The sequence below is a fragment of the Emydura macquarii genome, unplaced genomic scaffold, assembly GCF_026122565.2.
Source record: "Emydura macquarii macquarii isolate MOO-44397 ecotype Brisbane River unplaced genomic scaffold, CSIRO-AGI_Emac_v2 contig_2863, whole genome shotgun sequence".
Taxonomy (NCBI): domain Eukaryota; kingdom Metazoa; phylum Chordata; order Testudines; family Chelidae; genus Emydura; species Emydura macquarii.
Genome location: NW_027133000.1, coordinates 5,505,196 through 5,531,064, shown reverse-complemented (window position 1 = coordinate 5,531,064; position 25,869 = coordinate 5,505,196). Strand labels below are relative to the sequence as shown.

Below are 25,869 nucleotides of genomic sequence, written 5' to 3'. Positions count from 1 at the left end.
TTCATATAATGACAGAATAACCTTTTATTAGAAAGAGTAACAAAGTGCTTTCAAGACTTATTTCACACAAATATTTCCAGAAAACAACTTTGGACAGTTTCAATATGGCAATTTTCAGTGCAACTGAGGTCCCATTAGCTTTGCTGTATGTACAGTTTCCTCACTCTACATAGTAACTCAAACATTTATGCATCTGAAGGCTCTTTTGGACAAACAGTTCTCACAGTAACACTTCTACGGAAATATTATTATACGCTCTACAGACCAATAAGAATTACATAGTTCATTATTTGATGCAGATTTGGATGATGTAATTCTTTTATACAATCGTATACAAACATATATAGAGAATGACAGTCATATGTACTAATGTTAATGATTTTCAGCCTAGGACTATCCCTTGTATCCAAACAAAATTTACATTCACCCTTTATTTCTGGAGTAGGAACTCTATTCTGCACTCTTTGCATACCCAACACTCCTAGTCACTTCAAACTGTTGTTTGGGAGAGGGGAAAGCAATGCAAAGGCTGCTCATACATTTGCTCACAATATTTGATATAATTTTACAGTGTAATTTCTTTTGATGCACATCTTTGTTCAGGGAAATGCTGTAACATATAGATGTTAAAGGCAGATAATCCAGTATTCAATCCTTTTATGAGACAGACTGTAAGTAATGAAATAGGGGGACATTAGTGAAAAAAAAGTGTCAAAATCATAGATTGACTTTTTAAAAAAGGAAAAGATAGATTTGTCCGTCTCCATTTATTCCATATTAAATTTCAGTAATAAATGGAGGGAGCTTGTTTGATTTTTTTAGGGTAATAAAAATGCAGATACGAGAAAGACATATATAAAGGGCAGGATATAGTCTCCTTCTAAGGAAGACAGACATACCTGACAGTACACTTGATTTTACTCCAGAAGAAAAGAGCAACCTTTTTATGAATGTGTGCTTAACATGTGTGGGGAGAGCTGCTGGGATGATTATACATAGGTTGGTTGTGATCATTACAATGCATGGACATCAAATTATATACAGATAACTACATTGTCTTCCCTACTTCATTTTTGTGCCTGTGACCATGCAGACCTGCTTTTGACCTGTTATTCTTTAAATTCCATGTTTTCACACCATAACAATGGAAGGTTTTCTTTCACTTCAGGAAATCCGTTTATTCTGCATCACAATACAGTCTGTGCACGTATTGCTTCGCAACAGAGAATATTCTACAAGATACTGACCTTTTCCCTACAAGGCAAAAGAGTTTGGATGAAATGCTCTGAGCAAGAATTTACATGGGAGGAAAAAGGCATGAAATGTAAAAAATAAGCTCTTTTTGTAATATAGGCTATATACACAAATATAGATACACACACAAAACCACAACTATATATAAACAATATACAAACATACAATGTATATTATATTATTTTTAAAAGGATTTTAAAATGTTTATCCTTAGGCACTTGTGGGTCCAGAGCTCCTGCCATTAAATTCAAATTGTATTTGTACTTAGCTTTTGGAAATTCAGATTTCCAGCGATGTTTGAGTAAAGCATATGTATGAATATTTTATGATGTATAGGGTATTCCCATGTCATCAGCATATTTATTTTACTCGTGTACAGACCGATACATTCAAAACACACTTACAGTTGTGCTTAACTTTCCACATGCAAACAGTTTAATTAATGCAGTGAGGCTACTTATAGAAATAAACATATGCATAAAGTGTTTGCAGGACTGGAACCTTAGTGCTTACAACCAAGAATAGTAACTGATTTCAATGCTTGCAAAAGTTTACAAGGAATGGCTCCATAGGCCCTGCAACTGGATCAACGTGTGCAAGTCATGGACTCCAACAGGACTCCATATGGACATAAGAATCTTCTTAATGACACAATTAACTGAAGAACTGGGCTTTAGGGAAAGTTTTTATTCACTTCAAGGGTCTTTGGATGAAGCTCATAGTTTGTAAATAAATAAAATGACACACGGTTCAGGTTTGTCAATCCAAAATGTTTTCAAAAACAAAAGTAGAATAGCATTTCAAAAGCTTACACCTTAAATTGTAAACTAAACAAATATAATAATGAAAAAATTCATATGGGTAGGATCAATTATGTATTTAAAATAAATACAGTGTTTTGAGATGTGCTAGATTGGTAGCCTATTTAGTGAAGATTTTTTCTGTCCTTCCCTCTGCTCAGCACTTTTCAGGATTGGATCCTACATTACCAAAGTGGTTTTTACAGGTTAATATTAAAATTCTATACAATATTATATCTTATTCTCTGATGTTCAGCTTACAACATGCATCTGTAGATGGTATATTTCCAAATCAAACACCAAAAATTCCTGAGTAAAACTGCAGATGAGATCTATCTAAACTTATCTTACTTGCATAATTGCTCGTATCTTAAACTAGGGCCTAGGCCTGCTGTGCTCATTTGTACAAGCAAAGCTTCCATCTACGTTAGAATTGGGCCCAAATCTGCAGTAAACTAGAGACATTATCGAAGTTGATAGATCTACATTTCATCCTAGAAGTACAATCTCTCCTGCGTGTGAGGTGTATAGGGACAGTGGTCAGTATTCTAGCACGTTAACTGGAATAGTAGTTGCAGGAGTCGGGATTTATATCTATTTGCAAAGTCCCCAATTTATTTTTTCCTTTACAAGAAAATGGCAATGACAAGAAAGTGTCATTTTAAAATATCAGCCACACAACAGAAGAGGCTGACTCCATTTTATCATTTAATAAAAATACATCCTAGGAATGAGCCCTCAAGTTGCAATGGCTCATGTACCCTCAGTTAGGGCCTGTCCACACACAGAGTTAGTATTAACAAGCTGGTGTGCTATAGATTCACACTCTGGCTTGCAATGCACTAACCTATTGTGTAGACAAGTTCTTCAAAACTGTAAGTTTCTTTGGACAGTACCATCTTGAGCATATTCTTTTAATTCCCTTTGAAGATGTGCTAGGACCGTTGACTTACTTTAAAATATATATGCAATGTTAGTCTGAATGTAAAAACCTCACAAAGTTTAGTAGCATGACTTGGAACACTGCAGCTTTTAATATGCCACCCTTGTTTGCTTAAACACATAAATCCATTGAAAGGTGACATGGTTGTAATATGTTATCCAATAGGCCATTCAACATATTCTACTGTTGCACGTAAATAATGACAAGGCACAGAACAGCAACCAGTCCAAGAGCTTGTAAGCCAAGGAACCAGAGCATACCCCAGAAGAATATGATTATTACAGGTTCCACAATCCGTTCTCCAAAATACATCCTTGTGAAGCCTATACTGATAAGGCTTTTGTTTAGTTCACCAAAGAGAGTCCCCATCTTTTTATAGTCATCTCTAACAGGCTCTACAGTGTGGTTTCTTTGTTCTTGCTGGACCTGCAGACAGAAAACAAAAGCAGGAAATAGATTGGACATACGTAATATATATGATATCGTTATTACTGTTAGTGTCTTACAACTTGCAGACATTTCAGCTGTCCCTACTTTCCAAAAATTAGAAAAAAAAAATACAATTTACCCAAAAGTATACGTAAAGAGGAACTCATTAAATTCAGTATCTGATATGAGTCACAAATTTTAATAAAGAAAATAGTGAATAAAGTGGATCAGTTGAAAAGTAATTTCCAGTAAGACTTCAGAACCACGAAAACTGAATGAATAACCTCTACTAGCAAAAATAAACCATTAAGTATATTGCACAAGACTATAAGAAACTGAAGGGATTTTTCATTATTGAAAGATGGCCCAGTGAAGACAATGGACTATGCTGGTACCAGAGAAGACTGAAATTCCTCCCAGTGTGAAGACATGGTTCAAAAAGTTATGGAAACCTCCCAGTATTTCTGGAGGTGGGGGTGTCATGCTGGGTAGATGGGGGTGGGGTGTGGGGGGGGTGTCATGCTGGGTAGATGTTATATTGTTTGACATCAATATGTCAAAATCATAATAATTCATGTGAGATATACTATGTCAGGTACAGGTTATAATATGCTAAGTCAGATGATGATACTTACGTTCATATGTAATATGTGAAATGGAAGTTATAGATATATTTGAGATATCTGTATTTCAAATTGTGCTCCTGGGCAACACCCCAGATAGGATGGCGGCAGAACAATAGCCTGAACAAATGGCCCATTAAGATACTCACGGATGCAAGGGGCCCAGGAAGAAACTAAAGGCATACCTGAAGAGTTACCAGGATTGGCTCATGTGACTCTGGACTCCATTTTAGTTCTTGTAATATTCCACAAGACCGCATGGCCAGGGTCAGAGGGTATAAGGCCAAGCCACAGAAACCATTTTGTCTTTGTTCCTGTTCAGCTACAGACATATATATACCTGCCTCTGAATCAATTCATTTTGCAACTGAACCAAAGGACTTAGACCCATCCAGGTGTCGGATGTATACCAGAGGAACTGTTGAAGCCTGCAACTCCACAATTCTTCTAGAAACCTGATGTATATTGACTTTCAATCATTTGTTTGTATCTGATTGCTCTAATCCTTTAACATTTCTCTTATGGTTTATTTCTTTCTTTTAGAATAAAAGTTTAGTTTTAGTTACTAAAGGATTGCCTGGCAGCATGGTATTCTAGGTAAGATCCAAACTTATATTGAACTGGTACTGTGGCTGACCCCAAGGGGTCAGAGGGAACCTTTTTAGTAAAGAGCATAGAGTTTATATAACTGGTCTCTTTATTGGACCTAGTGCTGATTTGGGAGCCAGAAGCTGAAATGCAGTAAAGGGGGCTGTGTGTATTTGTATCCCGGCTTCTGTGGGGATTCAGAAGCGCAGTTTGTGGCTGGTTGGGAAGTCTGGCTTCAGTGTCACTCACCAGTGCTGGGAGAATCTGCTCCCTTTTTACAGCCTGCCCTGACCTTGGCATTAGGAGGTGGCTGCCCTGGGCATGGGACGGGTCACAGGGGGTAAGCAGCAGAAGGAGTTGAGGGAAATCACAGGTGGAGCAGCGATACCAGGGAACCTTTGCACCTCTGTGCACTATCAATAGGGGCTCCACACTGGCCTTAAATGAGATGATTGGAGGTGGGGCAACTGGATCTTTACTTATGCAGATCTGGAGGTACAAACAGAGTTGTATAAAAGGCACAGAGAGGCAGAAGTCACTATTCTATCGCATAGATTGGAACAATAGCTGCAGAGCTGGGGCAGTTCCATGAAATTCATTGTACAAAACCTAAATACTTGGGATTTAGGTGAAGAGGGGTGAATTTCATCTATAATGAGCACACTTTCAAGATGATAAAGCAGCTCAGGCACATGCCTTTTCTGAAGCGTCCATTAGTAGCAATCACAGCGTAACAAGAAGCTACTCATCAATATTGTAGTCAACAAATCAATATTTCCAATAGGCTAACTGCAGACCCTAATTATAGTTGTTAAGTCTTCATCATAAAGCAAAGTTTCAGGAAGAGGGAGTACTGTGTCAAGTCTGGATTTATATTCAAAACCTAATTTCTAAACTGCAGCTTCAATTATATCTTTAAGGGTAGGAGTCTTCTATTTCCTGTGGTTACAGCAGACAGTAATTGGCTTCCTGATGGAGACTAGCTGGGTAACTGTGTGATCTGGTCCCCATTACAGAATGTGATGAGCTATATTTTTAAAATGCTGAATTTCCATTATTATAAAGCACTAATCTCACCCCCAATAAAAATCATAGGACAATCCAACAGTGTCAGTACCTTTTTCCAAACTAGATGTTAGGTCACATGGAGAACCTTCATGTGGAATGAAAGCTTGGTTGTAAGAGTGCTGTAGCAAAAGTAGAAACAGCAATGAAAAGGCACAGAGCATTTGTAACAGTCTCTTGCAGTTCTACAGGTGCATGTGTGTGTGTAAAATTAATGTTTCCTACTTGCCTGTTCACAAAGTTATTTGTTTTGAGCTTCTACACTTCATTTCGCAAAGAGAAGGGCAGGGAAAACAAAGCCAGTGGTGAAATATTGTGTGTAATTACTGTGCAGGCCCACACAGAAGGCAGATTGGTGCCTAAGCTTGGAATTGCTCTAACTGGACAAACTTATTAAAAGCCACCCTCCTTTCTTTCATACATGGGCCTGCTTTTCAAGGAGCACGAAAACTACACCTGTTGGCACTTTGGGTCCCATTCTGCTCCCAGTGAAGTCAATATTAAATCTCCCATTAACTTCAGCGGTGCAGGATCAGCATTGAGAAACGTTTAAGCCTGAATCTCCTTTGTGAACAACTCCTAAGATTCCAAAGGCAGGCTGCTTGCCACACTGGGAATTAAATGTTATAAGGGAGAGTCCGTTCTTGTCCCCTCCTGTCCTCTGGTATAGCCGAGGGAGTTGCCTAAAAGGCAGATATCACACTAATAAGCCAGCTAGTGTATTTATTGAGGAAAGGATATGCAGGGAAAAAAAAAGCACAAAAGCTGATCTCACTCTGCCATTTACACTCAGAGTCTTACACTTAAGGGCTATAATGTAGCTCCAGGGACCGCAGTGAGCAGGCATGGAAAGACACCACATACGTGGCTGGAGATACTTTCTATCTGCAATAATATTGATGCAGACAGAATATTTTTGGGAGCGCTTGTAGAAGTAACTCCTACACCTTTCTGGAGAAACAGCATCCCCTACCCCAACTCTGGTCTTAGACAGCTGGCCAGTGCAGAATGGGGCAGGACTGTGCCCCATGGGGCTGTTCTATACCACAAGCAGTGCAATGACTTCCCTGATACTTGCACTATGGAAGGTAGCAGCCAAGATCCTGGCTACATAACACTCAGCTGGCCTCTTGGACAAAGGCAAAATCTTCAGCAAGTTCCTTAAGTGAGCCATCACCTCATTTGGCCAACAGTTCTGAACTATCTCCAAGAAGAGGACAGAACAAATTTTGATAGCCTGGAGGAAACAACTGAAAACACTACATAGTTCCGCCCTGAATTCACTGACTTGAATTCTTTCCCATACTATAGATTAACACTATAGAATATTGTCAGATTTTTGGTGCAGATATACATATCAAACTTAGTTCAGGACCTACTGGAGTTTTACTTTGTCTTGTATATGTGACATGAATTAGTCCAGCTCATTGCTGGGAAAGCCTGGAGTCTTTGCCTTTCTCATATTATTTTACTCTGAAAAGTTGAAGAGAGCAAAATCACATACATTTTATTACACTAGAACAAAGAATAAATACAATAATCTATTATTCTGTAATATCCTATATTATAAAATTTAAAAAGTATCTTCTAGAAAATTTAAAAATGAGAGGCATTTACTTACTTCATTCCCCATTTCTTAAGCACTAATGCAAACAAACAATCTTGTGTTCCTGAATCTCTAAGGTAAAATAGATATTGAAGCACACTAAATCTAGAAAAAAATCCTTCATTCTATGGAATGTTTAATATGGCAGAATAAATGTCAGCCATTTTCCTGATGCTTTATAATTTTCCATAGTTCTTATGGTAACTTTCAAAATGAGATTCTTAATCTAAAGGGAAGCTGCTAAAACAGTCAGTATATTAGTAATCTTTTTATTTGACTGAAAAAAATCTAATCAAGAGAAATAATCTAGAGCTCTTTTCAGTAATTCAACATATTTCTAAACTAGTCTCCGTACTAATCTGAGTTAAAATTAAAATCTGAAAATGTGCTTCAAAGACTTTTGAGATGAGCAATTTTGCTTCAGCATGGTATCAAAACCAAGTGAAACTGAAAACAGATTATCAGCCATAAAATATAGATGGCACATTTTTCTTTACTAATGCTCCATAATCATTCCATGTTCTTGCCAAGTATTTTCTTTATCGGTGGAATTACAGCGGGAGTTCTGCACGAGTGCTCAACCATTAATTTATGTAAAAAATGTTGGCCCCCATTTGGCATATCTGCAAAAGGAGCCTGTGTTCATGGTTTATTGTCTCCATGGCACGCTCTCCTCATCTCCTGAACTAATGGATGCCCCACTGTGGGCTCTGCTAAATTGTTACTTGCCAAAATACACAAGAAAAGCTGCCCAAGTTGCAGTAACTTATTGCAGCTTCCCCAACTGTTTGAAATGCAACCCTGTGCGGGCTAAAGACGAGCATACGGGCAAACGTAGTTGTGTGAGCTCCTAATAGCGTGGTTCTTGTCTGAGTCTTGCAGTCCAGAGGCTACAAGTAAGCTGAAAGGGCTGGACAGCATGCAAATACAAGGAGTCTGTTCCTTGGGTACATCTTAGGAAAATCAGGGAAGTAGGGAGAGAGATAGAAGAACACTTTTTTCTTTTCCACCCTTCACTGACTGATAATGAAACTCCGTGAGCTGAAACTTGCCAAATTTACACATATACAGGGCTATTCCTACATACGGCAGAATGGGATCCTCCTGTTTTTTCTAAACATACAAATTGTCAACATGGAACGATGATTACTCTTTACTGTATTTAAGAATGAACTTTTAAAAATGATTTGTAGTAAATCTACAGTAGCAAAATATTATCTCATGTCTATCATGCTGATATTGTATTGCATCATGTCTATTATAGCAATCTGTTGCCTTATTTTCATCTTTGTTTCCTCATCCTACGTTCCTTAATATCTCCAAGTTGATAACTTCATCCCTCAGTTTTATTCTGTTTCTCATTTTATTAATATTTCAAATTTTGTTCCTATTTAGCTCTTCAAAAACCTTGGGCTTTGCAAATGGAAATTTCCTTTTGTTCTTGATAATGAGCTAATTATTCTGTTATTTGAACATTTATTGCCAGGTTTGGCATACAGTGAAATGCAAGATTGCTTTCACATGTTTATTGTATCAACTGGAAAGTGTGAAACTCTCTTTGCATCTTCATCAATAAAATGTCTGTAGAAAAAATGTGTCATATTAAATTTTCCTATCTAATCTTTGTCTAGAGAAATGTTTCTGCCTTCATATTTTTAAATGACACCACTCTTAACACTTGACTGATCAACAGTAATACCAGAGAATCAAAAACATTTACACATTCCTAAAACTCCCCCAACTGAAGTTAGTCAAGGATTTTCAGTAGCAATAAGCTAAATTTCCATGTCACCTGCTCCACTCACAAGCTAGGAGTATTAAGAGCCACATTTTTCTAAACCGATTAGAGGTTTAAAGAGAGAACCTACAAGGCTTGTTTATTTCTTTGTTCCAAAGAAATTATTCCACTCCCCTCCATCTTCAGATATTAAGTGTCCCTTGAAAGTTTCCCCAATATTAATCCTTTGAACAGTACATTCAGATAAAAGTTAATTTAACTGTGATTTTCCCTTTCTCAGCTGGAATTCCTCAATAATTAAGCCTCCTGTGGATAAATGCATATAATGATCAATTCTACCAGTTATTTTCAAAGAGCTCAAATCTTTAAGATTGTGACCACAATAACAATCTCAGGCTAATACTATATTAGCATTATGCAAATAACAGATTTTTTAAACAAGTTATTGCATGTTTCTTAGGGCTGATCTACACACAAACTCACACCTAAATAACAAATTAGTTTTAATTCACACCTTTTGTCATTTAAGTGAGTCTGTATATGGACACTCTTATTTAAGCTTGCTTAACTTAAAAAACGCACTTTGATTCCAAAATAAGAGTGCCAACACACAGCCTTGCACCAAAACAACAAAGGGTATGAATTAAAACTAATATAGTTATTTCTATTCAAGTCTGCCAAAGGTTGTTCTGCACATAATGAAATTCTTGAGGTTTTTTTTTTTTTAATTTAACCAGTGTAAAGTGTGTGTTTATATGTATCTTCTATATCTTAAACAAAAGCAATTTAGGAGCTTATTCCCAAAATATTTAAACATTACTGCCTATGGAGCAAAAGAAAGGGATTACTAGTATTTGACTGACCATTTCCCAAAAAACAATTCTCTGTTTCTACCTAGGAAGGTCCCTTGTAAATATACATCCATGTTCAGCACATTGCAGAGATGATATGAAATAAAAATAAAATAAAATTCTAGAGTCTTCAATCCTCTTGCTTCTTTAGTACACTGCCTTTTTTTTTTAAACACGGAATTGTATTTGCCCAAAGAATGCCAATAATTTTATTCAATATTAAAAAATGAAAATCTTTCAGGAATAGGAAAGGGTAGCAACATTAATCTATTAACTGGCATTATTAATTTAACTGCTTCCACCTTTCTCTGCCATGACAAATAATTCCATTGCTATTTCCCTTATGACTTTACAGCAATCATTCTCTATTTTAAATATTAGAACTGTTTGCAAACACTGAGAGAAAAAATTCCTAAATACTTAATCCACTGCACTGAATTCACTATACAGCACTATCCTTTTCCGCATATAGGTCCCAATCCTGAAAGATTTAAGCATGTACTTAATTTCAGTGGGACTATTCAGAGTACATAAAGTTAAGCACGTGTGAGTCTTTCCAGGATTAGGGCCTTACTGTCCTGAATCCAATCCCCAAAGTAATGTTGATGGAAAGCATCGAAAGAGAACTGTCAAACCTCCTAAGAAAACCAGTTTGTACATTGTGGTTTATTGAACTATCTTTTGTCTTTTATTGCAGAAATAGTATTCACGGCAGTAGAATATACTCAAAGGCTGTTGTGGTTATCCAACATCTCACCTTTGCTTCAGCATTTAATCATCTGAAAAAACTGTTTATTGCTGGCACCCGAGCTTTATAATTACATTCTCACCAGTCGATAACACCATCTTTCCTAAAATCTGTATACTTCTGTGTCAAGTTTTAAAACAGGATTTTAACTACAGACATCACTATCAGCTCAGTCTAGGATTTATTTTTGTAGTTGCCTACCTCTAGGGGACAGAAGAACACTATAAAAATACACTTTTAAAATATTTTAGGAAATTTTCTCATATTGGCACACGCACTGATCCAGATGAGGTATGTCAAACACGCTTTTGAAGAATAAGTAGAACCTTTTGCTTTGTGCTCTATACAGCTCCTAATCTAACCTACTAAATTTGTTGTCTTTTATACTACAGATGTACACTAGTCTGGTGGCAGAGATCAACCATATTAAATCAGGCTGTGTAAAGGTTTCAAAAGCGTTTAAGTGGTTTAGGAGCTGTCAAAAGTAACTAAGACACTTAAGAGACTACAGGCTTGTCTAAACAATTAGCTTGTGGCAAGCTAAACTGTAAATCTACCCACATGAGTGCCATGCACCAAGTACATGTAGACCCTGCTGCTGCATACTAAAGTTCCCTAGTGTGCTTTGAGCTAACCTGTTTTGAAGTAGAGTGATTCAGCACAAGTCCCATTGACTTTCAATAGGTCTTGTGCTGCTAAATCACTAAAGCACTTTTGAAAGTCTCTCTCTTATTGTTAGCTATTCTGAAATTGCTTTACAAAAGGACTAATAGGTGAAGCTCGTACAAATGATTAAATCATAACACTTAACCTTGGTGTCACAAATGTGCTTAATTTTCAAGTTAGAATGTCCACACATCTTTGTATCTGCTCATAAAATAATTTGAAGTCTCGCTTCATTTTACTTGTGGCAAGTTTGCCATGCCATTCACAGACTTGCAAGTCTGCCTGTTATCAGGAAAGCATGTGACAACTTTGTGGTTTACATACTATTAGTAGGCAACACACTGTTTCTAAATAAAATGATCTCTCCCCCACCATCTAATTCTGAATACAAACCCAATGATAATATTCATTTTAGCCACTTAAAAAGTCAATAGTATAGATTAGATCCCATCATAGCACATTCAAATATGATAAACTTCCAAATAAAACTAGGTATATGTAAAAAATCCACAATGATATTGTATGATTCAAGCAACATTAAAACAAGATCGAGGAAACTTAGGTTTGAACTTTTACTTCTAAATAATTTAAAACAGATTGCTGTATAAACCTAAGGCTAACAACATTATTTTAAAATACCTCTTTTCGGAGGCCTAATTCTGTAATGTGCTGCATGACATCAGTTCCTACTGAAGTTATTATGGTTGCAGCACTGTAGTGTTAAATCACAGGGAGTTTCAGTGGTTCAGAGTACGGTAGTACTCGTAAGTAAGGATGGCAGAATTGGATATATAGGAAATTTATATCTTTTCAAGATCAGGAAGTTACTTCTTTCTATTGAGCATTGCAGGGTGAGATATGTTAATATAAAGGGTCTTTTATTTCTTTCACTTTCTGTTATCTACAAAACAAGTTTGCTAAAGTGTGTCAACAATGAACAGAAGACAAATCAGATGAATTAAAATAACTAACTTCATCAGTGCATTGCAGCAATGACTATGGTTGGGATTACAGTTTTAGTACAAGTCTCTGTTTTCAGACATTTATGTTTCTCAAGAAACACCATTCAGTCCAACATCTACCACATCTTCTCTTAGTTTAAAATGACTTTTTGCATGGGGGAAAAAACCATAAGTTATTGAGCTTGGTGCAGGAATTATTGGGTGAAATTCAATAACCTGTGTTCTGCAAGTCAGACTTGGTGATTATAATAGCCCTTTAGGGCCCTAAAGTCTATGAAATAAAACTCAGTTCAGCCATTTTTAAGTTATAGGTGTATTTTGAAACAAAAATACCCAAAATCTTTTCATGCTTTAAGATATTTTAAGGGCACTTTTTTTGTGCTCAGATTTCTGACAGGTGAATGGATTATTTTAAAAAAATCTCACCAGAGTGATTCTCCTACAAGAATAGAAGAGTTAAACGGACTAGAATGTTATCAGTTTCACTTTTCTCTTCTTGTTAGTACCACATCAGTAGTGTCTGAAGGAGTAGTAACAGAAGTGTTAATTCCCTCCATGGGGAAATGTCTAAACATGTATAGTGGTGTGAAAAAAATGTGAGATTCCCATAAACTTTTGCTAACTTAAAATCTCTGTATTTGTAAATTTAGGGAAGAAATGCAAAACTCAGAACTAGAAATTGGGAAGGAGGGAAGAGAAAGGAGAGAGGGTGTTTAATAAAGGGGGCGGGGAGTAAAGGGAGAAAATTAATTCCACCAGAAACATCTGTTCTTGTTGGGTTACAGACAAGAAGCAGTGTAACCAGAATAGCTGATTCAACTGTCAAGACATGGCACAAGCCATGATTAAGATCAAGTCAAATGCACAAAGTCACCAAAAGAAAGAAAGAATAACATACTTAAGATTATCACGACTTTCACCTTAAATGTGGGGGGCGGGGGAGGAGAAGCTTTGGATTTAAATTTGAATTGATATTTAATAATAAATATCTAATGGAGGCACAAGAAAAAGAAAAAAGGTTGTTACTAATAAACGCCAAAATAAAAATTAAAACCCCAAACCAAGCAAGACCATACATTTCTCCTGCAGTTTCTAGTTTCACATAACCCAGCTACTAATTTTATCTCACTCAGGGTTAAATTCACTTCAAAATGCAGTGCATATGGCGGATGGCATGCATGCTTAAACGTCAAAAAAATATCTGTGAAACTTGACCTTTCAGCTTTATATTTATTTGCTGAAAAATACTCAAACAATTTTTTGAACGATAAAACATTAAACACAGGAATCTCTAGAGACATGACAAAGCAGGGTCTCTAGAAAATACAAGGGAAAATAAAGTTCTTAAGTTTACATCTGACCAAAAGTATGAGAAAACAGATTATGAAAGCTGATGTCAGTGATATTCATGAAGGAATCAATCATGAGCACCTTCACCTCCAGCTGAAAGGCCCTAAGTAGGTAACCATGCGATGTATTCAGAGTAACACAATAAAAGCTGGGAAACAGAATCCTGAGCACAAACAGGTAATGGATGTTTGCTGGTTATGCCACTGTTAATACAAAGTATGGAGGAGTAAAATACATGTACTCCATGCACTCAGAGTGATCTGCTAGATAGATCCATGTGGTGGCTTGACTACATTGTGATCCTATGGGCCACACCTACCTCTTTGACAATTGCTTGGGATACCTACATATAGCCTCTCCCTGCATTCCTGCAGTGCACCTCCAATGAGCTCTGCTCTGAGCGAGTGCGACACAACGTTCCTCCCCAACACCAACCCCACTCACCAGTGGGGCAGGGATTCCCCTCCCCCAGGAGCCCTGTATGTCCATGTTGTGCGTGGCTGTTGCATGAACGTGGTGGCAGTTACAGCAATAAGCATGTTATATCCTCAATAAAGCACCCACCCGCCACTAAAAAAATTAAATTAAAAAAAAAAAAAAAGGGCCCTCTGCTTCCTAATGCAGTATGTACTCAAACCAGAGCAGTTCTGCTGGTTCTTAAGCTTTCCACTGTTGTGGGGAGGGTCAGGATTTCAATCTGTTTTCTCACATAACTGTGAACAGTAATAATAAGAATTTGACTTGGCTAAACACAACAGGATTTGTCTCAGAGTTAACCAGCAAGGTTATTTTTGCTTTTTGTATTTTCCTTCCTCTTCTATCATGAAGCTAGAATGGTGCATCATGAAGGAAATGTTGTAACCTTTCATCAAATATTGGGTTTTATTAAAGTTTGGCATCATATTTACCCAAAATACTTTATAAAACCAATCTTGCAGTTCACCAACCCCAGGAACATGCCCTACGATCAATTCATATGCAAAACTCCCATTAACTTCCACTCAAGTTTAATATGCAGAACGATGGCAGAATGCAGTTCGCAGCCTCAAAAACTGATGATTAGTGCCTTTGACCTTGCGGTTCTAAGTGACAATATAGATTTTGATATTCAGGCAATAGAATACTGGGCAGAAAACCAGTAAACATCTAAACCGCTTTGGACAAAATGACCAGGTACACTTCCCTAGAACAATGTTTGATCTGCTGCATAAATATTAAAAGGATAATAAATGGCAAGCAAATGAGGAACAGTTACACAGTGCTTGCAGATGATAGAAACAAACAAACAATGAGAAATATGAGAAACAGAGATTTCCAGTACAGGAAAACTGCCAAGACCACCAGTATTTCTGGAAATAGTATCCAATAAAGATTTCTTTCCTAAATTTAAACAGGGAATTTCAATAAAGTACAGTGGTATTAGTACAATGATAATCTCTAGAATGAGATCTGGGTCCAGTATTCATCACAGAGCAAAAATATATAAACACCTTTCATATTTTGAAAAAGATAAAAAAAAAAAAAAAGAAAGAAAGAAAGAAAGACTTACTTGAGCACACTATGAAAACCATCATCTCTTAGCATACTACCTCCCTGTTGGTGCTACATATGATAACTAATACCAGCAAGATCTCCACCAGCAGCAATAAGCTTCAAAATGAAAGCAGAAGTTTTAAATTTAGTACTAATGCCTGCCTTGGATACTGAAGTTCTCTATACATATCAGGTACAATCCTGACAAGAGTAGTGTAATCTTCCCTCCATCAAGCACAAATGCGTTTCAGCCCTAATTTGGAAAAAGCATGCTAAGGGCAAGAATGTAGTTCATTTACCATGTTGATTCAAATTCTTGGCCTCTGTGCATGTGGACCTGTTTTCAGGAGAGGGACCTAAGTAGTCCTCAAATATCTAATAATTTGCCTCTCGACTCTAATGGCTCTCAGTTTTGGAATTCACTCCCTCTTGGTCTGAAATAACCAGAATTTGCTGATGTTGGAGAATGCTGCAAATTTCATCTATTTTCTCTGGCTTTTATGCAAGGGGAGATGAATCTAGGTTGATAATACTTGGGTGTGAGCTATTTTATGATTTAAAATATCCTTTTTGTTAGCTTTGTTTTGTGATGCTGGATTAGGGGCAAAGTTCGTTGACTGTTTTTGTATAATGTTTTAAAGTTTGTTACAGGCACCAAGAGTTTAATATTTGAGTTTTTAATTTACATATAGTTAAAAAGAAAGAAGCTATAAACACCTAATTAACCAGAAATGAAATTTGAGTAGCAACAAGTGATTTGTTTTTATAGAAGGAGAAACAAGAGCAAACAAGTACAAGCTTGTAAAGCTGACCAAAGAGATAAGGAATAAACTAACAAACAATGAAAAGAAAAGCAACTGCTATGCAAAAGTTGTATCCGCAATTACGGCAACAGAAGGTCAAATATGATGATGCAAACCAAAGAAAAAAAGAAAGCTAAGAGTACTGCCTCAAGTTGTTATGGCAACTGAAATCTCAACACAGTAACCAAGTGAACACTGTCCACAAGTTTGAATTCCAGTACATTCGGATCTTTGTGAAATAATACCCTAAAATGAATTTACATCAAAATAATACTTTATGAAATACAAAGCTAGACCTGTGCACACTATGATTTATCATCTTGTTGCATCAAATACAACATTAAAATAAGGCAAAAATAAAAACACGGGAAGTTTTAAGACAGCAAAAGGAAGGAAAACCCATTTTAGAAGTTGTGCTCCACATTTCTCTTTTAGACACATCTTCCTTCTCTTTCAAACTATACCTCTACTAGATGCCTCTACTGCTACCATTAGAAATGTATGTCATTCATATTATTTTTTAAATATATTCTATATCAGTCCCGTTAGTGCCTGTCCTTTCTTTATGAAGCTTTTTCTTGTATTTTAACATGTGCAGATATGCTTGAGGCATCTAATCTCCTCAGGCTTTTTTTTTTTTTAAAGCCATGTCCCCTTCCAAAATCAAGTCAACATTACACAGCAGCACTCTCAGCTAAAGGAAACAATTACAATTTAACACATATGCATCCTGGCACTGATCTATTCTCAAATTCAAATTATAAAGGAACAATAAACAACTTCTTAAGTGTGTGGGAAAAGCTATAATCTGCAGAGGTTTACTACAAAAATTAACAGCATGTGTTAATACTTAGCACGTTATTCAGTTTGAGGAAATAAACCTTATTGCAATAAACAACAGTGTGTGGTGGCTATAATCGAAACCTTGTTGAAGCAGCTACAGAGCACTGTATTACTATATACATGGCAGCCTCTTCAGTAGGAAGCCAAGGCATTCAAAGTGATGCAGCAAACTTGAGACCATGACAGTCACAAAGCCTCCACTCCCCATTTACAGCTGTGCCTCTGTATGCTTAGGAATCTATTGAAATGTACATATCATCCTGCACTTAGGTGTTTATATATTTTTATATTAAATTATTGTTACTCAGTTTCTTCTGTAGTAAATAGAGATATGCCCAAAACAACCCTCCAGATTTAAACACCCAGGACCATCTCTAGTATTTAAAAACAAAATAAAAAAACAAAAACAAAAGAAAAGAAAAAAACCCACACACATTTCAGAGAAGGGAGAAAATATACTGAACTAATGTTTTGAAAACTGTTCGATATATAAAGGCCCAGTTCCGCCCCCACATGTACTTGAACTACAATTAGTTACACTGATGTAATTTAGAGCAAAACCGGGCCATAACCTACCCTCTGTAAGTTCCAATGTGTAATGCTGTATAAGTTCTAGTGAATGAGTGAGCTGAATTCCCCCTTTTCCCTGCCACTACGGAATCTCACCTTAAGAATAAGTAAAACTAAGAAAAGTTTAATTAGGGGTAAATACGAATGAGGCCATACCATTTTCACTAATTTTCCAGTGCTGTAATTCTGTTTCTGTGTATAATTGCCAAGAAATCAGGGTCCTCTGTTGACTTAAAGATCCCTTAGCAGGAGTCTAGCCTTAGACCCTATAACCAAAAACAACTTTAAAAATGTGAATTGGAAATGTTCCAGCCAAAAAACTTTTAAAAGATGTCCCGCTAGATACAGTATTCATTGGGCAGAGACACAAACCCATATATAAACCTAAAGATCTCTCTCTTTCTTATCTGCAATATATGGGTTTCTCTCTCTGCCCAATGAATACTGTATCCAGAAATAGTACTTGAGGCACCACCATTTTTATTCTCAAGGCTAGAAGTTTGCTTTTGAAAACATGTAATACTATGGAACAATGCATTTTTCTGGTTAATAACAATCAGTATTAAATTAGCAAGGAAATTCACATACCAGAATATTGGTTCTCAAGTATGAAAATGACCTATCTCCAGTGTTTCAGAGGGAAGTAAATCCCACATGTCCCCCATGCACATAATGCACCTGCCAATTATGAAATATGTGGATGAGAAACAGTGCTTTCCAGAACTCTGCAGTGCTTATTTTACCTCCCCTAGAGCATGAGAGTAGATTACCCTAATCTTAGCATACATAACTACAATGGATATTAGTCATAAAATTATTCCATCCCCTTTTTAAATCTAGTCACAGCAGTAATTAACTCTATGGCCTCCTGCAACAATGAATTTCACAGTGACTATACATTACAGGAAATTGCATTTCCTTTTATTCTTTTTTAATTTACCTGCCATTAATTTCACTAAATGAGCCCTTGCTGATAATACTTGATTAACAGGCTTAAACGGAATTTTAAAGTCTAAGGGTTTGGGATTTCTTAAACAGACTGATGTCCCAATGAAAAGAGAGTTCAATTACTCAATGGGAAGATAAATATAAAAGGAGTTTATAACTGAACAATCAGAGGAGTTTTAGTAATAATAATTACTAAGGAGAAAGTGTATTATTTCAGCAAAAATCCATCCAACCCTACACAGGTTGAGTCTGTTCCAGGTGGATATGGAAAAACATGGTTAGGTGATGAGGTTCAGAGCCTGGGCCAACTGAAAGTTTTCATGAAAGCCTTGGGCTAAAATTTGCTCACATAAACAACTGGTATTAGTCCTGTGTAACTCCACTCAAGACAGTGGATTTACACAAGTGTAAACGAGAAGAATTTGGTCCCTTACTTCTCCTTTTGCACCATGGTGCCTCCCCTCTCCTTTAAAGAGCACAGCAAGATTTGTCTTTTTTTTTTTTTTGGACAGGAAAATGGAACACAGGAAAATACATTATGTCAACAACTTGTTCCTGAACTACAGAAGACTCCATGGACCTTTAATGAACTAGGCTGTGAGAATAAGCATGATAACAAAATTAGGCAACTATCAGTGCTTCAGTTTGATCTCTTTAGAATCAGCTGGGCTTTTCTGAACAAAGAACTTTTAGCTCATTTGCAAAAATATGAAGCAGTTATCTATATTGCTGACTCTTTGGCATACATTTACATTTAAGTTGTTAAAGCTTTTCCTCCCTATTATTTTATTGAAAACTAACTGATGCCCTTGATTTTGTTGCATTTTGTAATGCTGCATCTGCTTTGTTATTTGTTCACTGTTGAGCACTTTAATACATGGGAAAATGGGCTATAGAGATGAAAAAATATTTCTAAAAATATGAAGGTGTATTTTCTCCTAGCTGACTATTAAAAAAAGCCTCTGCCTACACATTCTGACATGATTTCTGTTCCCTTTACGAAGATCATCCTTGCTGCGTAAAAGAGGAGGGAGAGAGATGCTCTAAACAGTCAAACGTGCTTGTTGTCACCAAACTGTCCTTCCAGTTGCTTCAGGATGGCAGTTTTGCACAAAGTGGAAGGGGCATGGTCATAATTATTTAGACTCAGGATTCATGATGAAATGCCAGGGACCCCTGATAAAATATGTGGAGTTGATCTCCGTGAGAGCTCTCTCCCCCAAGTGATTCTGCTATGTCATGGTAGCATTGAGAAGCCATTCTACCAGTCCTGTCACTGGGTCTTACTTTGCTAGTCTGCATAGAATTCCTTCCACACTCGGATTATTAATGTTGGAGCCAGCAACATTAACTTCTGAGGCATTTTGTTTCTTGTACCACGGAAGCATAATGTGTATAGCAACTAATGCTCTGCTCTTCCTATTTCCTGTCCTATTCCATGGCATCTTGCATAGAAGCCTCCCATGGGCTATGGGGTAGGAGGAGGAAGCATTCAATGGAACCACTACTCTGTTTATTGTCTACCTCCCCACAACACACCAGTTCCACAGTGGGCGGGCGCCAGGTCTGCAAATACACACACCAGTTCCATCCATAGTTCTGTTTGTATCTCTTTTACAGGAGAATGGGAAGGAAGCACTGGCTCCTGTAAATGATCAACATTTGTAAAAGGTGTGTGCACTGACATCAGTTTCATTCAACAAAGCTATGCTATATTCCTACCTGTCTCTAAAACTAAGGTTAAAAGAAAAGAATATATTCTATAAGTATCAAGCAAGCTTCCTCTACCTGTGAAAAGGATGACTCATGACTGAGTGCACATTATGTGAAATTTCATAAAAATCAACAAGCCAAGCAATATTGATTGGATCTTGGTTTGAAGTAGCTTCGTTTGCTAACATGGATGAATTATTGGTTGTTTTAAATTTCAACAGGAAAACTGTCAAAGCAATTACAAAGAAATATCTCATATAGCTTAAATTCAATATTTTGATTATGCAAAAATATTTTACAAAACATCAAATACACATTTACAATATCATGAATATATTTATAACGAATACAGTTTTTTGTTTGAATTTAAACCCAAATGTTTTGCCACTATGCAGAATGTGAATATATCTATGGTGAGTGTAACTATAAACAAAACCAGTCTGTTTTCATTGGCTAGTTAAGTGAAATGCATAATTTTCCTAAGTGATGTCAAATGCATAACCTATGTAAATAAACTATAAGTATGCTACGTAAGTAAATTAGTTAAATTTGTACAATTATTCAGTTTTCATAAACTACGTTGTTCTTAGAGAGACAAGGTGAACAAGTAGTCACCACTTATGCTAAACAATCTGTTCCACCTTGTATTTAGCAGTGATAGTCGGAATTAGTTTCCCAGACCTGAAGAAGCACTGTGTAAGCTTGAAAGCATGTCTCTCTAATATCCTTGGACAGACAGGGCTACAACAATACTGCATACTACACTGTTATTAGCAATACAAGAAAGGGCATTTTAAAACCATTTTTAGTTAATTGGGGTAGCTGAACCAAATATTGTATGTAAAACTGTTTTCTGAAGTCCAATACTTTGTTTTCAAGACTGCCAGGACCTACATCTAAAGGCATTACTGCCTCCATTCCATTAGCACAGAACTCTGTATTCACCTGACTGTGCACTCACTAGTAGAGCCTGATGCAAGAATGGGAGCATTGTGAAGATATCAAAAAAAATTATTCTAAGCATTCCTCCTCACCAAGTCTGATTTCTCTGAATGTTATTAAAGGGGGGGACGGGGCAGGATAAGAGTAAAACATAAACGGCTATCCTATTCTAGTAACAAATGTTACTGTACTATGTAACTGCATTTTCTGAAGGCCATGATTAACCTCAGACTAAAAATCTGCAGTCCTATAACATACAATTTGAGTTGTTATAATAAGTTTGATATAAGTGGTTGCATAATCATTTTTTGATCTCAATGTAAAGAATACATTTCAAGTAGATCACTTATTTTTTTTTAATAGTAATTTATCAATATACACTTACTGCCTCTCTTGCACTTTGTTATTATTGTAATGCCATTTTGAGTATTTAATGTATTTGGTTGCTCCTCAATTTTCTCCTGTTCAGAGCAGTCATGAACTGAAATTGCTAACTGCAGAAGTTGCGTGCAAGGCTGCAGGAACTGCAGAAAATTGATTTTGATGGCTTACACAATACAAAAGCTGCGCTTTTAAAAAAAAAGAAAAAAAGACGTGCTCTAAAACTAGATCCCATGAAAGCTCTTTTGCAGCTTTCTTGGCTGAGATGGAGTGACTGACATTCTTTTTGAGATAGGGAGATAAGAAGTGATGAGTCTGATCTAATTGATACATTTGCAGGGGGAGATACCGACATCCTGACAACCCTTAAATAACTTCCCCGAACTCAACTTTGGCATCTGGTGTTCAGAGAGGTCACTCACTCTGTGCCAGGCTGCCAGTGACTTGCATGTCACTGAGGTCCAGCGCACTCCCCGGTGCCTCAGCCACCTCTGCTCCAAGCACTACGTGCTTCCCTGTTTGCCCGGCTCGCCTGCCCTGAGTCCTAGACGCTCGTAAACCCGGAACAGCCGGTATTTCCTCGGGGCTGCTGAACATCGCAACCTGCCTGCTCCGGCCTCGGGCAGCGCTGCCACTCCGGCCTGAGCCGGTCCCAGCTCGCGGCGGGCTATTCCCCGGCGTGCGCGCTGGAGCCCGGAGCTCCCAACACCCCCCCACCCCTGCTCGCTGGCTGATCCAACCCGGCCCCGCACGGATCAGCCGCTCCCCGCTTCGCCCCAGGGCCCTGGCCGCAGCCCCTAGGCGCTCCCTGCTGCCCCCGCCCCCCCCCCGACCCCTTCACTGCGGGGAGGAAGCGCGGAGGCCCCACGCTTCAGCTGCCGCCCGGCGCAGTCGAAGCCGGGACCCAGCCAAGCTCCCCAGCGGGCGGCCTCGCTTGGTCACAGCGGGCGGCAGAGGCGCGGCTCCCCGCCCCGGGACCAGGGCTGGCCCAGCGACGTGAAATTGACCCCGGGGCGCTGGGAGCCCCATCGCCTCCCGCCCGCCCGCCGGCCCCATGGCCCAGTGCTCGCGGGCGAGACCTCCCCGCGCGCGCCTCCCCTCCCCCACCGCCTGCCACAGCCGGGCACGGGGTGACCCCGCTGGGCCGCCCGCGCCCCTGTGCTTGGCGCTGCACCTGCTGCTGGGGTGGAGGGCGGGAGAGCGACACCAGTCTGTGTAGCAGGGGCACCCCCCCGGGACAGCCCCCCCATGGCGCTGGGGGAAGAGGGAGCTAGTGGCTGCTGGTGCTTGGGGCTCTGCCTGGGGCGCGGCTGCCCTTCTCTGCCCGCGGGGTGGGGTGGGTGAAACTGACCCTCTCCTCTCGCTGCCGCTCTCTGTGCCGGGCCCCCTTAGCCTCCGCGTCCCCATCGCACCCGCTGTTGCCGGGCGGCGGCGGCGGCGGCAGCAGCTCCGCCATGGAGCCCATTCCCTTCCGCCAGGCACCAGGCCACCGCCGCGCTCCCTCCGCTCCCGCAGCCAGTCCTGCCCCGAGCGGTGGCGCCGCTGCCGCCTCCTCCGCCCCGGCCGCGCTGGGTGCGTGCGGGGGCGAGCTCCAGCAGTGGCCCCCAGCGCCCAGCTCAGCCGCACAATGCTCGCCCAGGCCGCCCGCTGTCTCGCAGGGCGGGTCTGTGCTGTCACGGGGTCTGGGGAGGAGAAAGAGGAGGAGGCGAGGCAGGGCCAGCGCTCGTGAGAGATCGGAGCGGCGAAGGGCGTGGGGCTGTGACAGGTGGGGCGGGCTGCGTGGGTGGTTCACAAAACATCAAATGCACATGTACAATATCATGAATATATTTGTAACGAACGCGGGTCTTCGTTTGAACTTCAGCTTTCATCTGCAGAGCCTGCAACCCAAACATTTTGTCACTATGCGAAATGTGAGTCTCTCTATTGCAGTGGTTCTTAACCTTGTTGGAGGTACTGAACCCCGCAAGTTTCATACGTGCATTCATCGAACCCTTCATAGTTGGAAAAATAAAATGTTTTTTTTTTTCAAATTCAAAACATAGATATATATATTTTATTAGTGCACAAAATGAACCATGCATCAGTTGCACATAAAATCACTGTGTTCAAAGAACAAAACCAACAAAACATGAATGTCACACAAAAACAAAAACATAACTCAATGAATATTTACTGCAAATCAATGTGACTTTTGCTGTTGGCTTTCAGAGACAAGTTCAGAAATGCGCGGCTTCACCTTGGCAAGTGCCACTCTCATATCATTTTCGCAACAAAGTCTGTTCCTTTTCTTCGTTTTTATGTCTACCATCCTCGAAAAGGATTGCTCGCAAAGATATGTTGTAACAAACGGTATGAGTATCTCAAGGGCTTTCTTAGCAATAAGAGGGTACGATACGATTTGGTGACACCAAAACGTTGAGAGCGTTGTTGTTCTGAAGAGCTGCTCTTGAACCTGGCTCTGCTGAAGTTCAATGATTTCGTCGAGGTACTCATCATTGACATCTGCTGTCGCAACACTAAACGTGAACGGCTGTCTCACCCATGCTGGATATGACCCTCTGGCGGGGAAGTATCCGTCGAGAGACTTTGCGAGCTCATCTAAGTGCATGGCAATTGCTTGCTTCAGTTCCCCGGGTACAGAAATGTCTCCGATTCCAGACACGTCTTCGATCTTACTTACACAGTCGTCCAGCAGGGGAAAGTTTGCGAAGTTATCATTCTCTGTTCGTCGTTTCCATAACGGTAGCTTTTTTTGAAAAGCCTTCAGGTTTTCTTCCGCTTCGATGATATTGACTCCACCCCCCTGCATCTGTTGATTGAGATGATTGAGAGCATCGAAGATATCGGCCATGTACGCCAAAATGAGAATGAACTCAGAATTTTCGAAGCAATCTGCATGACAATGTTGGTGCTCTCGCAAAAACAGGGCTAATTCCACACGCATGGCAAAAACACGATTCAGCACCTTTCCCCGGGATAACCACTGAATGTTAGAATGGTACAGAAGTACCTCGAATTCAGAGCCCATTTCATTACACAGCTCTTTGAAGATGCAATGCTTCAGAGCACTATTTCGCACATAGTTCACACATTCCACTACAATTTTTAATACTTCTGCCAGTTTTGGAGGCAAGGTTTTTGTTGCCAACGCATGCCTGTGCAGAACACAGTGCGTAACAATGATGTGTGGAGCATCGACTTTCACCAGCGCACCAAAACCAGAGTTTCGTCCCAGCATGGCTGGAGCTCCGTCCGAACAAATTGCAGAAACCATATCCCACGAAAGATCATTGTCTCTGAAGAAGTCATCCACAAGTTTCTTCACGTCGGCTGCCTTAGTTGTTGTTGTAAGAGGCTTACAAAATAAAAAATCTTCCTTTATCATGTCGTCTTTCACATAGCGCACAAATACAACAAGCTGGCTTAGACTGGAAACATCGGTGGTCTCGTCGAGTTGGAGGCTGAATTTTGCTGGGCTTGATATCAGATCTGCAACTACTTGAGCCAAGATGTCATTGCTCATGTCATCTATTCTGCTGCTGATGGTGTCATTTGAAAGAGGAATTTGGGACAACTTATTTTCAGCAGCTTTTCCCAGCATGATATTTGCCATCTTCAACGCAGCTGGTTTTATGAGTATTTCACCAATGGTGTGTGGTTTTCCCTGCTTTGCGATCAGGTATGCAACTTCGTATGATGCTGTTAAGATCGGTTTGTCGATGGGTACAAAGCCGAGAACAGGCAGAGTAGCCCTTTCATCGAATCTGGCTCTCTTCACCTTGAATTCAGCAAGCGTTGTGTTCTTGTATTTCCCATTTCCATGCAGCTTTAGGAAGTGTTCCCTTAGTTTTGCCGGTGCTAGACTAGAATTGCTCAACTTGGCATTGCAAATCATGCATTGAGGACGCTGACTCCCATCACATTCCGTTATACACGTGAATCCATATTGTACGTATTCGTCCGACCACTTTCTTTTTTTGCTCGACATAGTACGAAGGGATTGGAATATTAAAAAGGAAATCACAAATGATGTACAATCACGACAGTCACAAGTCGACTACTGAGCGACCAAGTTCTCTGCAGCACAGATATCAAGGCCAAGCGAGCAGCCAATGATGGCCGTGCGGAGCGTGACGTCACGAATCATACGAGTGGGGTGAATGGCAGGGCTGCCAGGTCGTGCCATGTATGGCATTTTTTGCCATAAATTATGCAACAAATTTTAGAATTTGCCATAAATATTCGTCAATATCCTTCAGTTTCTTATGGTGAAACATTGAAAATGCCATAAAAGTATTGTGTGAATGCCAAAAGTATATTAATGCACCTGGCAACCCTGGTGAACGGAATGGACACACACACACCTCCGCCGAACCCCTGAGACTGACTCACCGAACCCCTGGGGTTCGATCGAACCCAGGTTAAGAACCACTGCTCTATTGTGAGAGTAACTATAAACAAAAATGAAATTAACCAGGCTGTTTTCATTGGCTAGTTAAGTGAAATGCAT

General features: G+C 39.3%; 1 protein-coding gene across 1 annotated transcript; it reads right to left on the bottom strand.

The window, feature by feature from the left end:
- FAM241A (family with sequence similarity 241 member A) lies at positions 1-23,967 on the bottom strand. Its single transcript, XM_067568253.1, has 3 exons — positions 23,708-23,967; positions 22,708-23,038; positions 1-3,423 (listed from the first exon to the last, which is right to left on the bottom strand). Exons 1-3 carry the CDS (start codon positions 23,965-23,967, stop codon positions 3,178-3,180), a joined length of 837 nt encoding a protein of 278 aa, XP_067424354.1. The 3' UTR covers positions 1-3,177.
- Between the last annotated feature and the right edge of the window lie 1,902 nt (positions 23,968-25,869).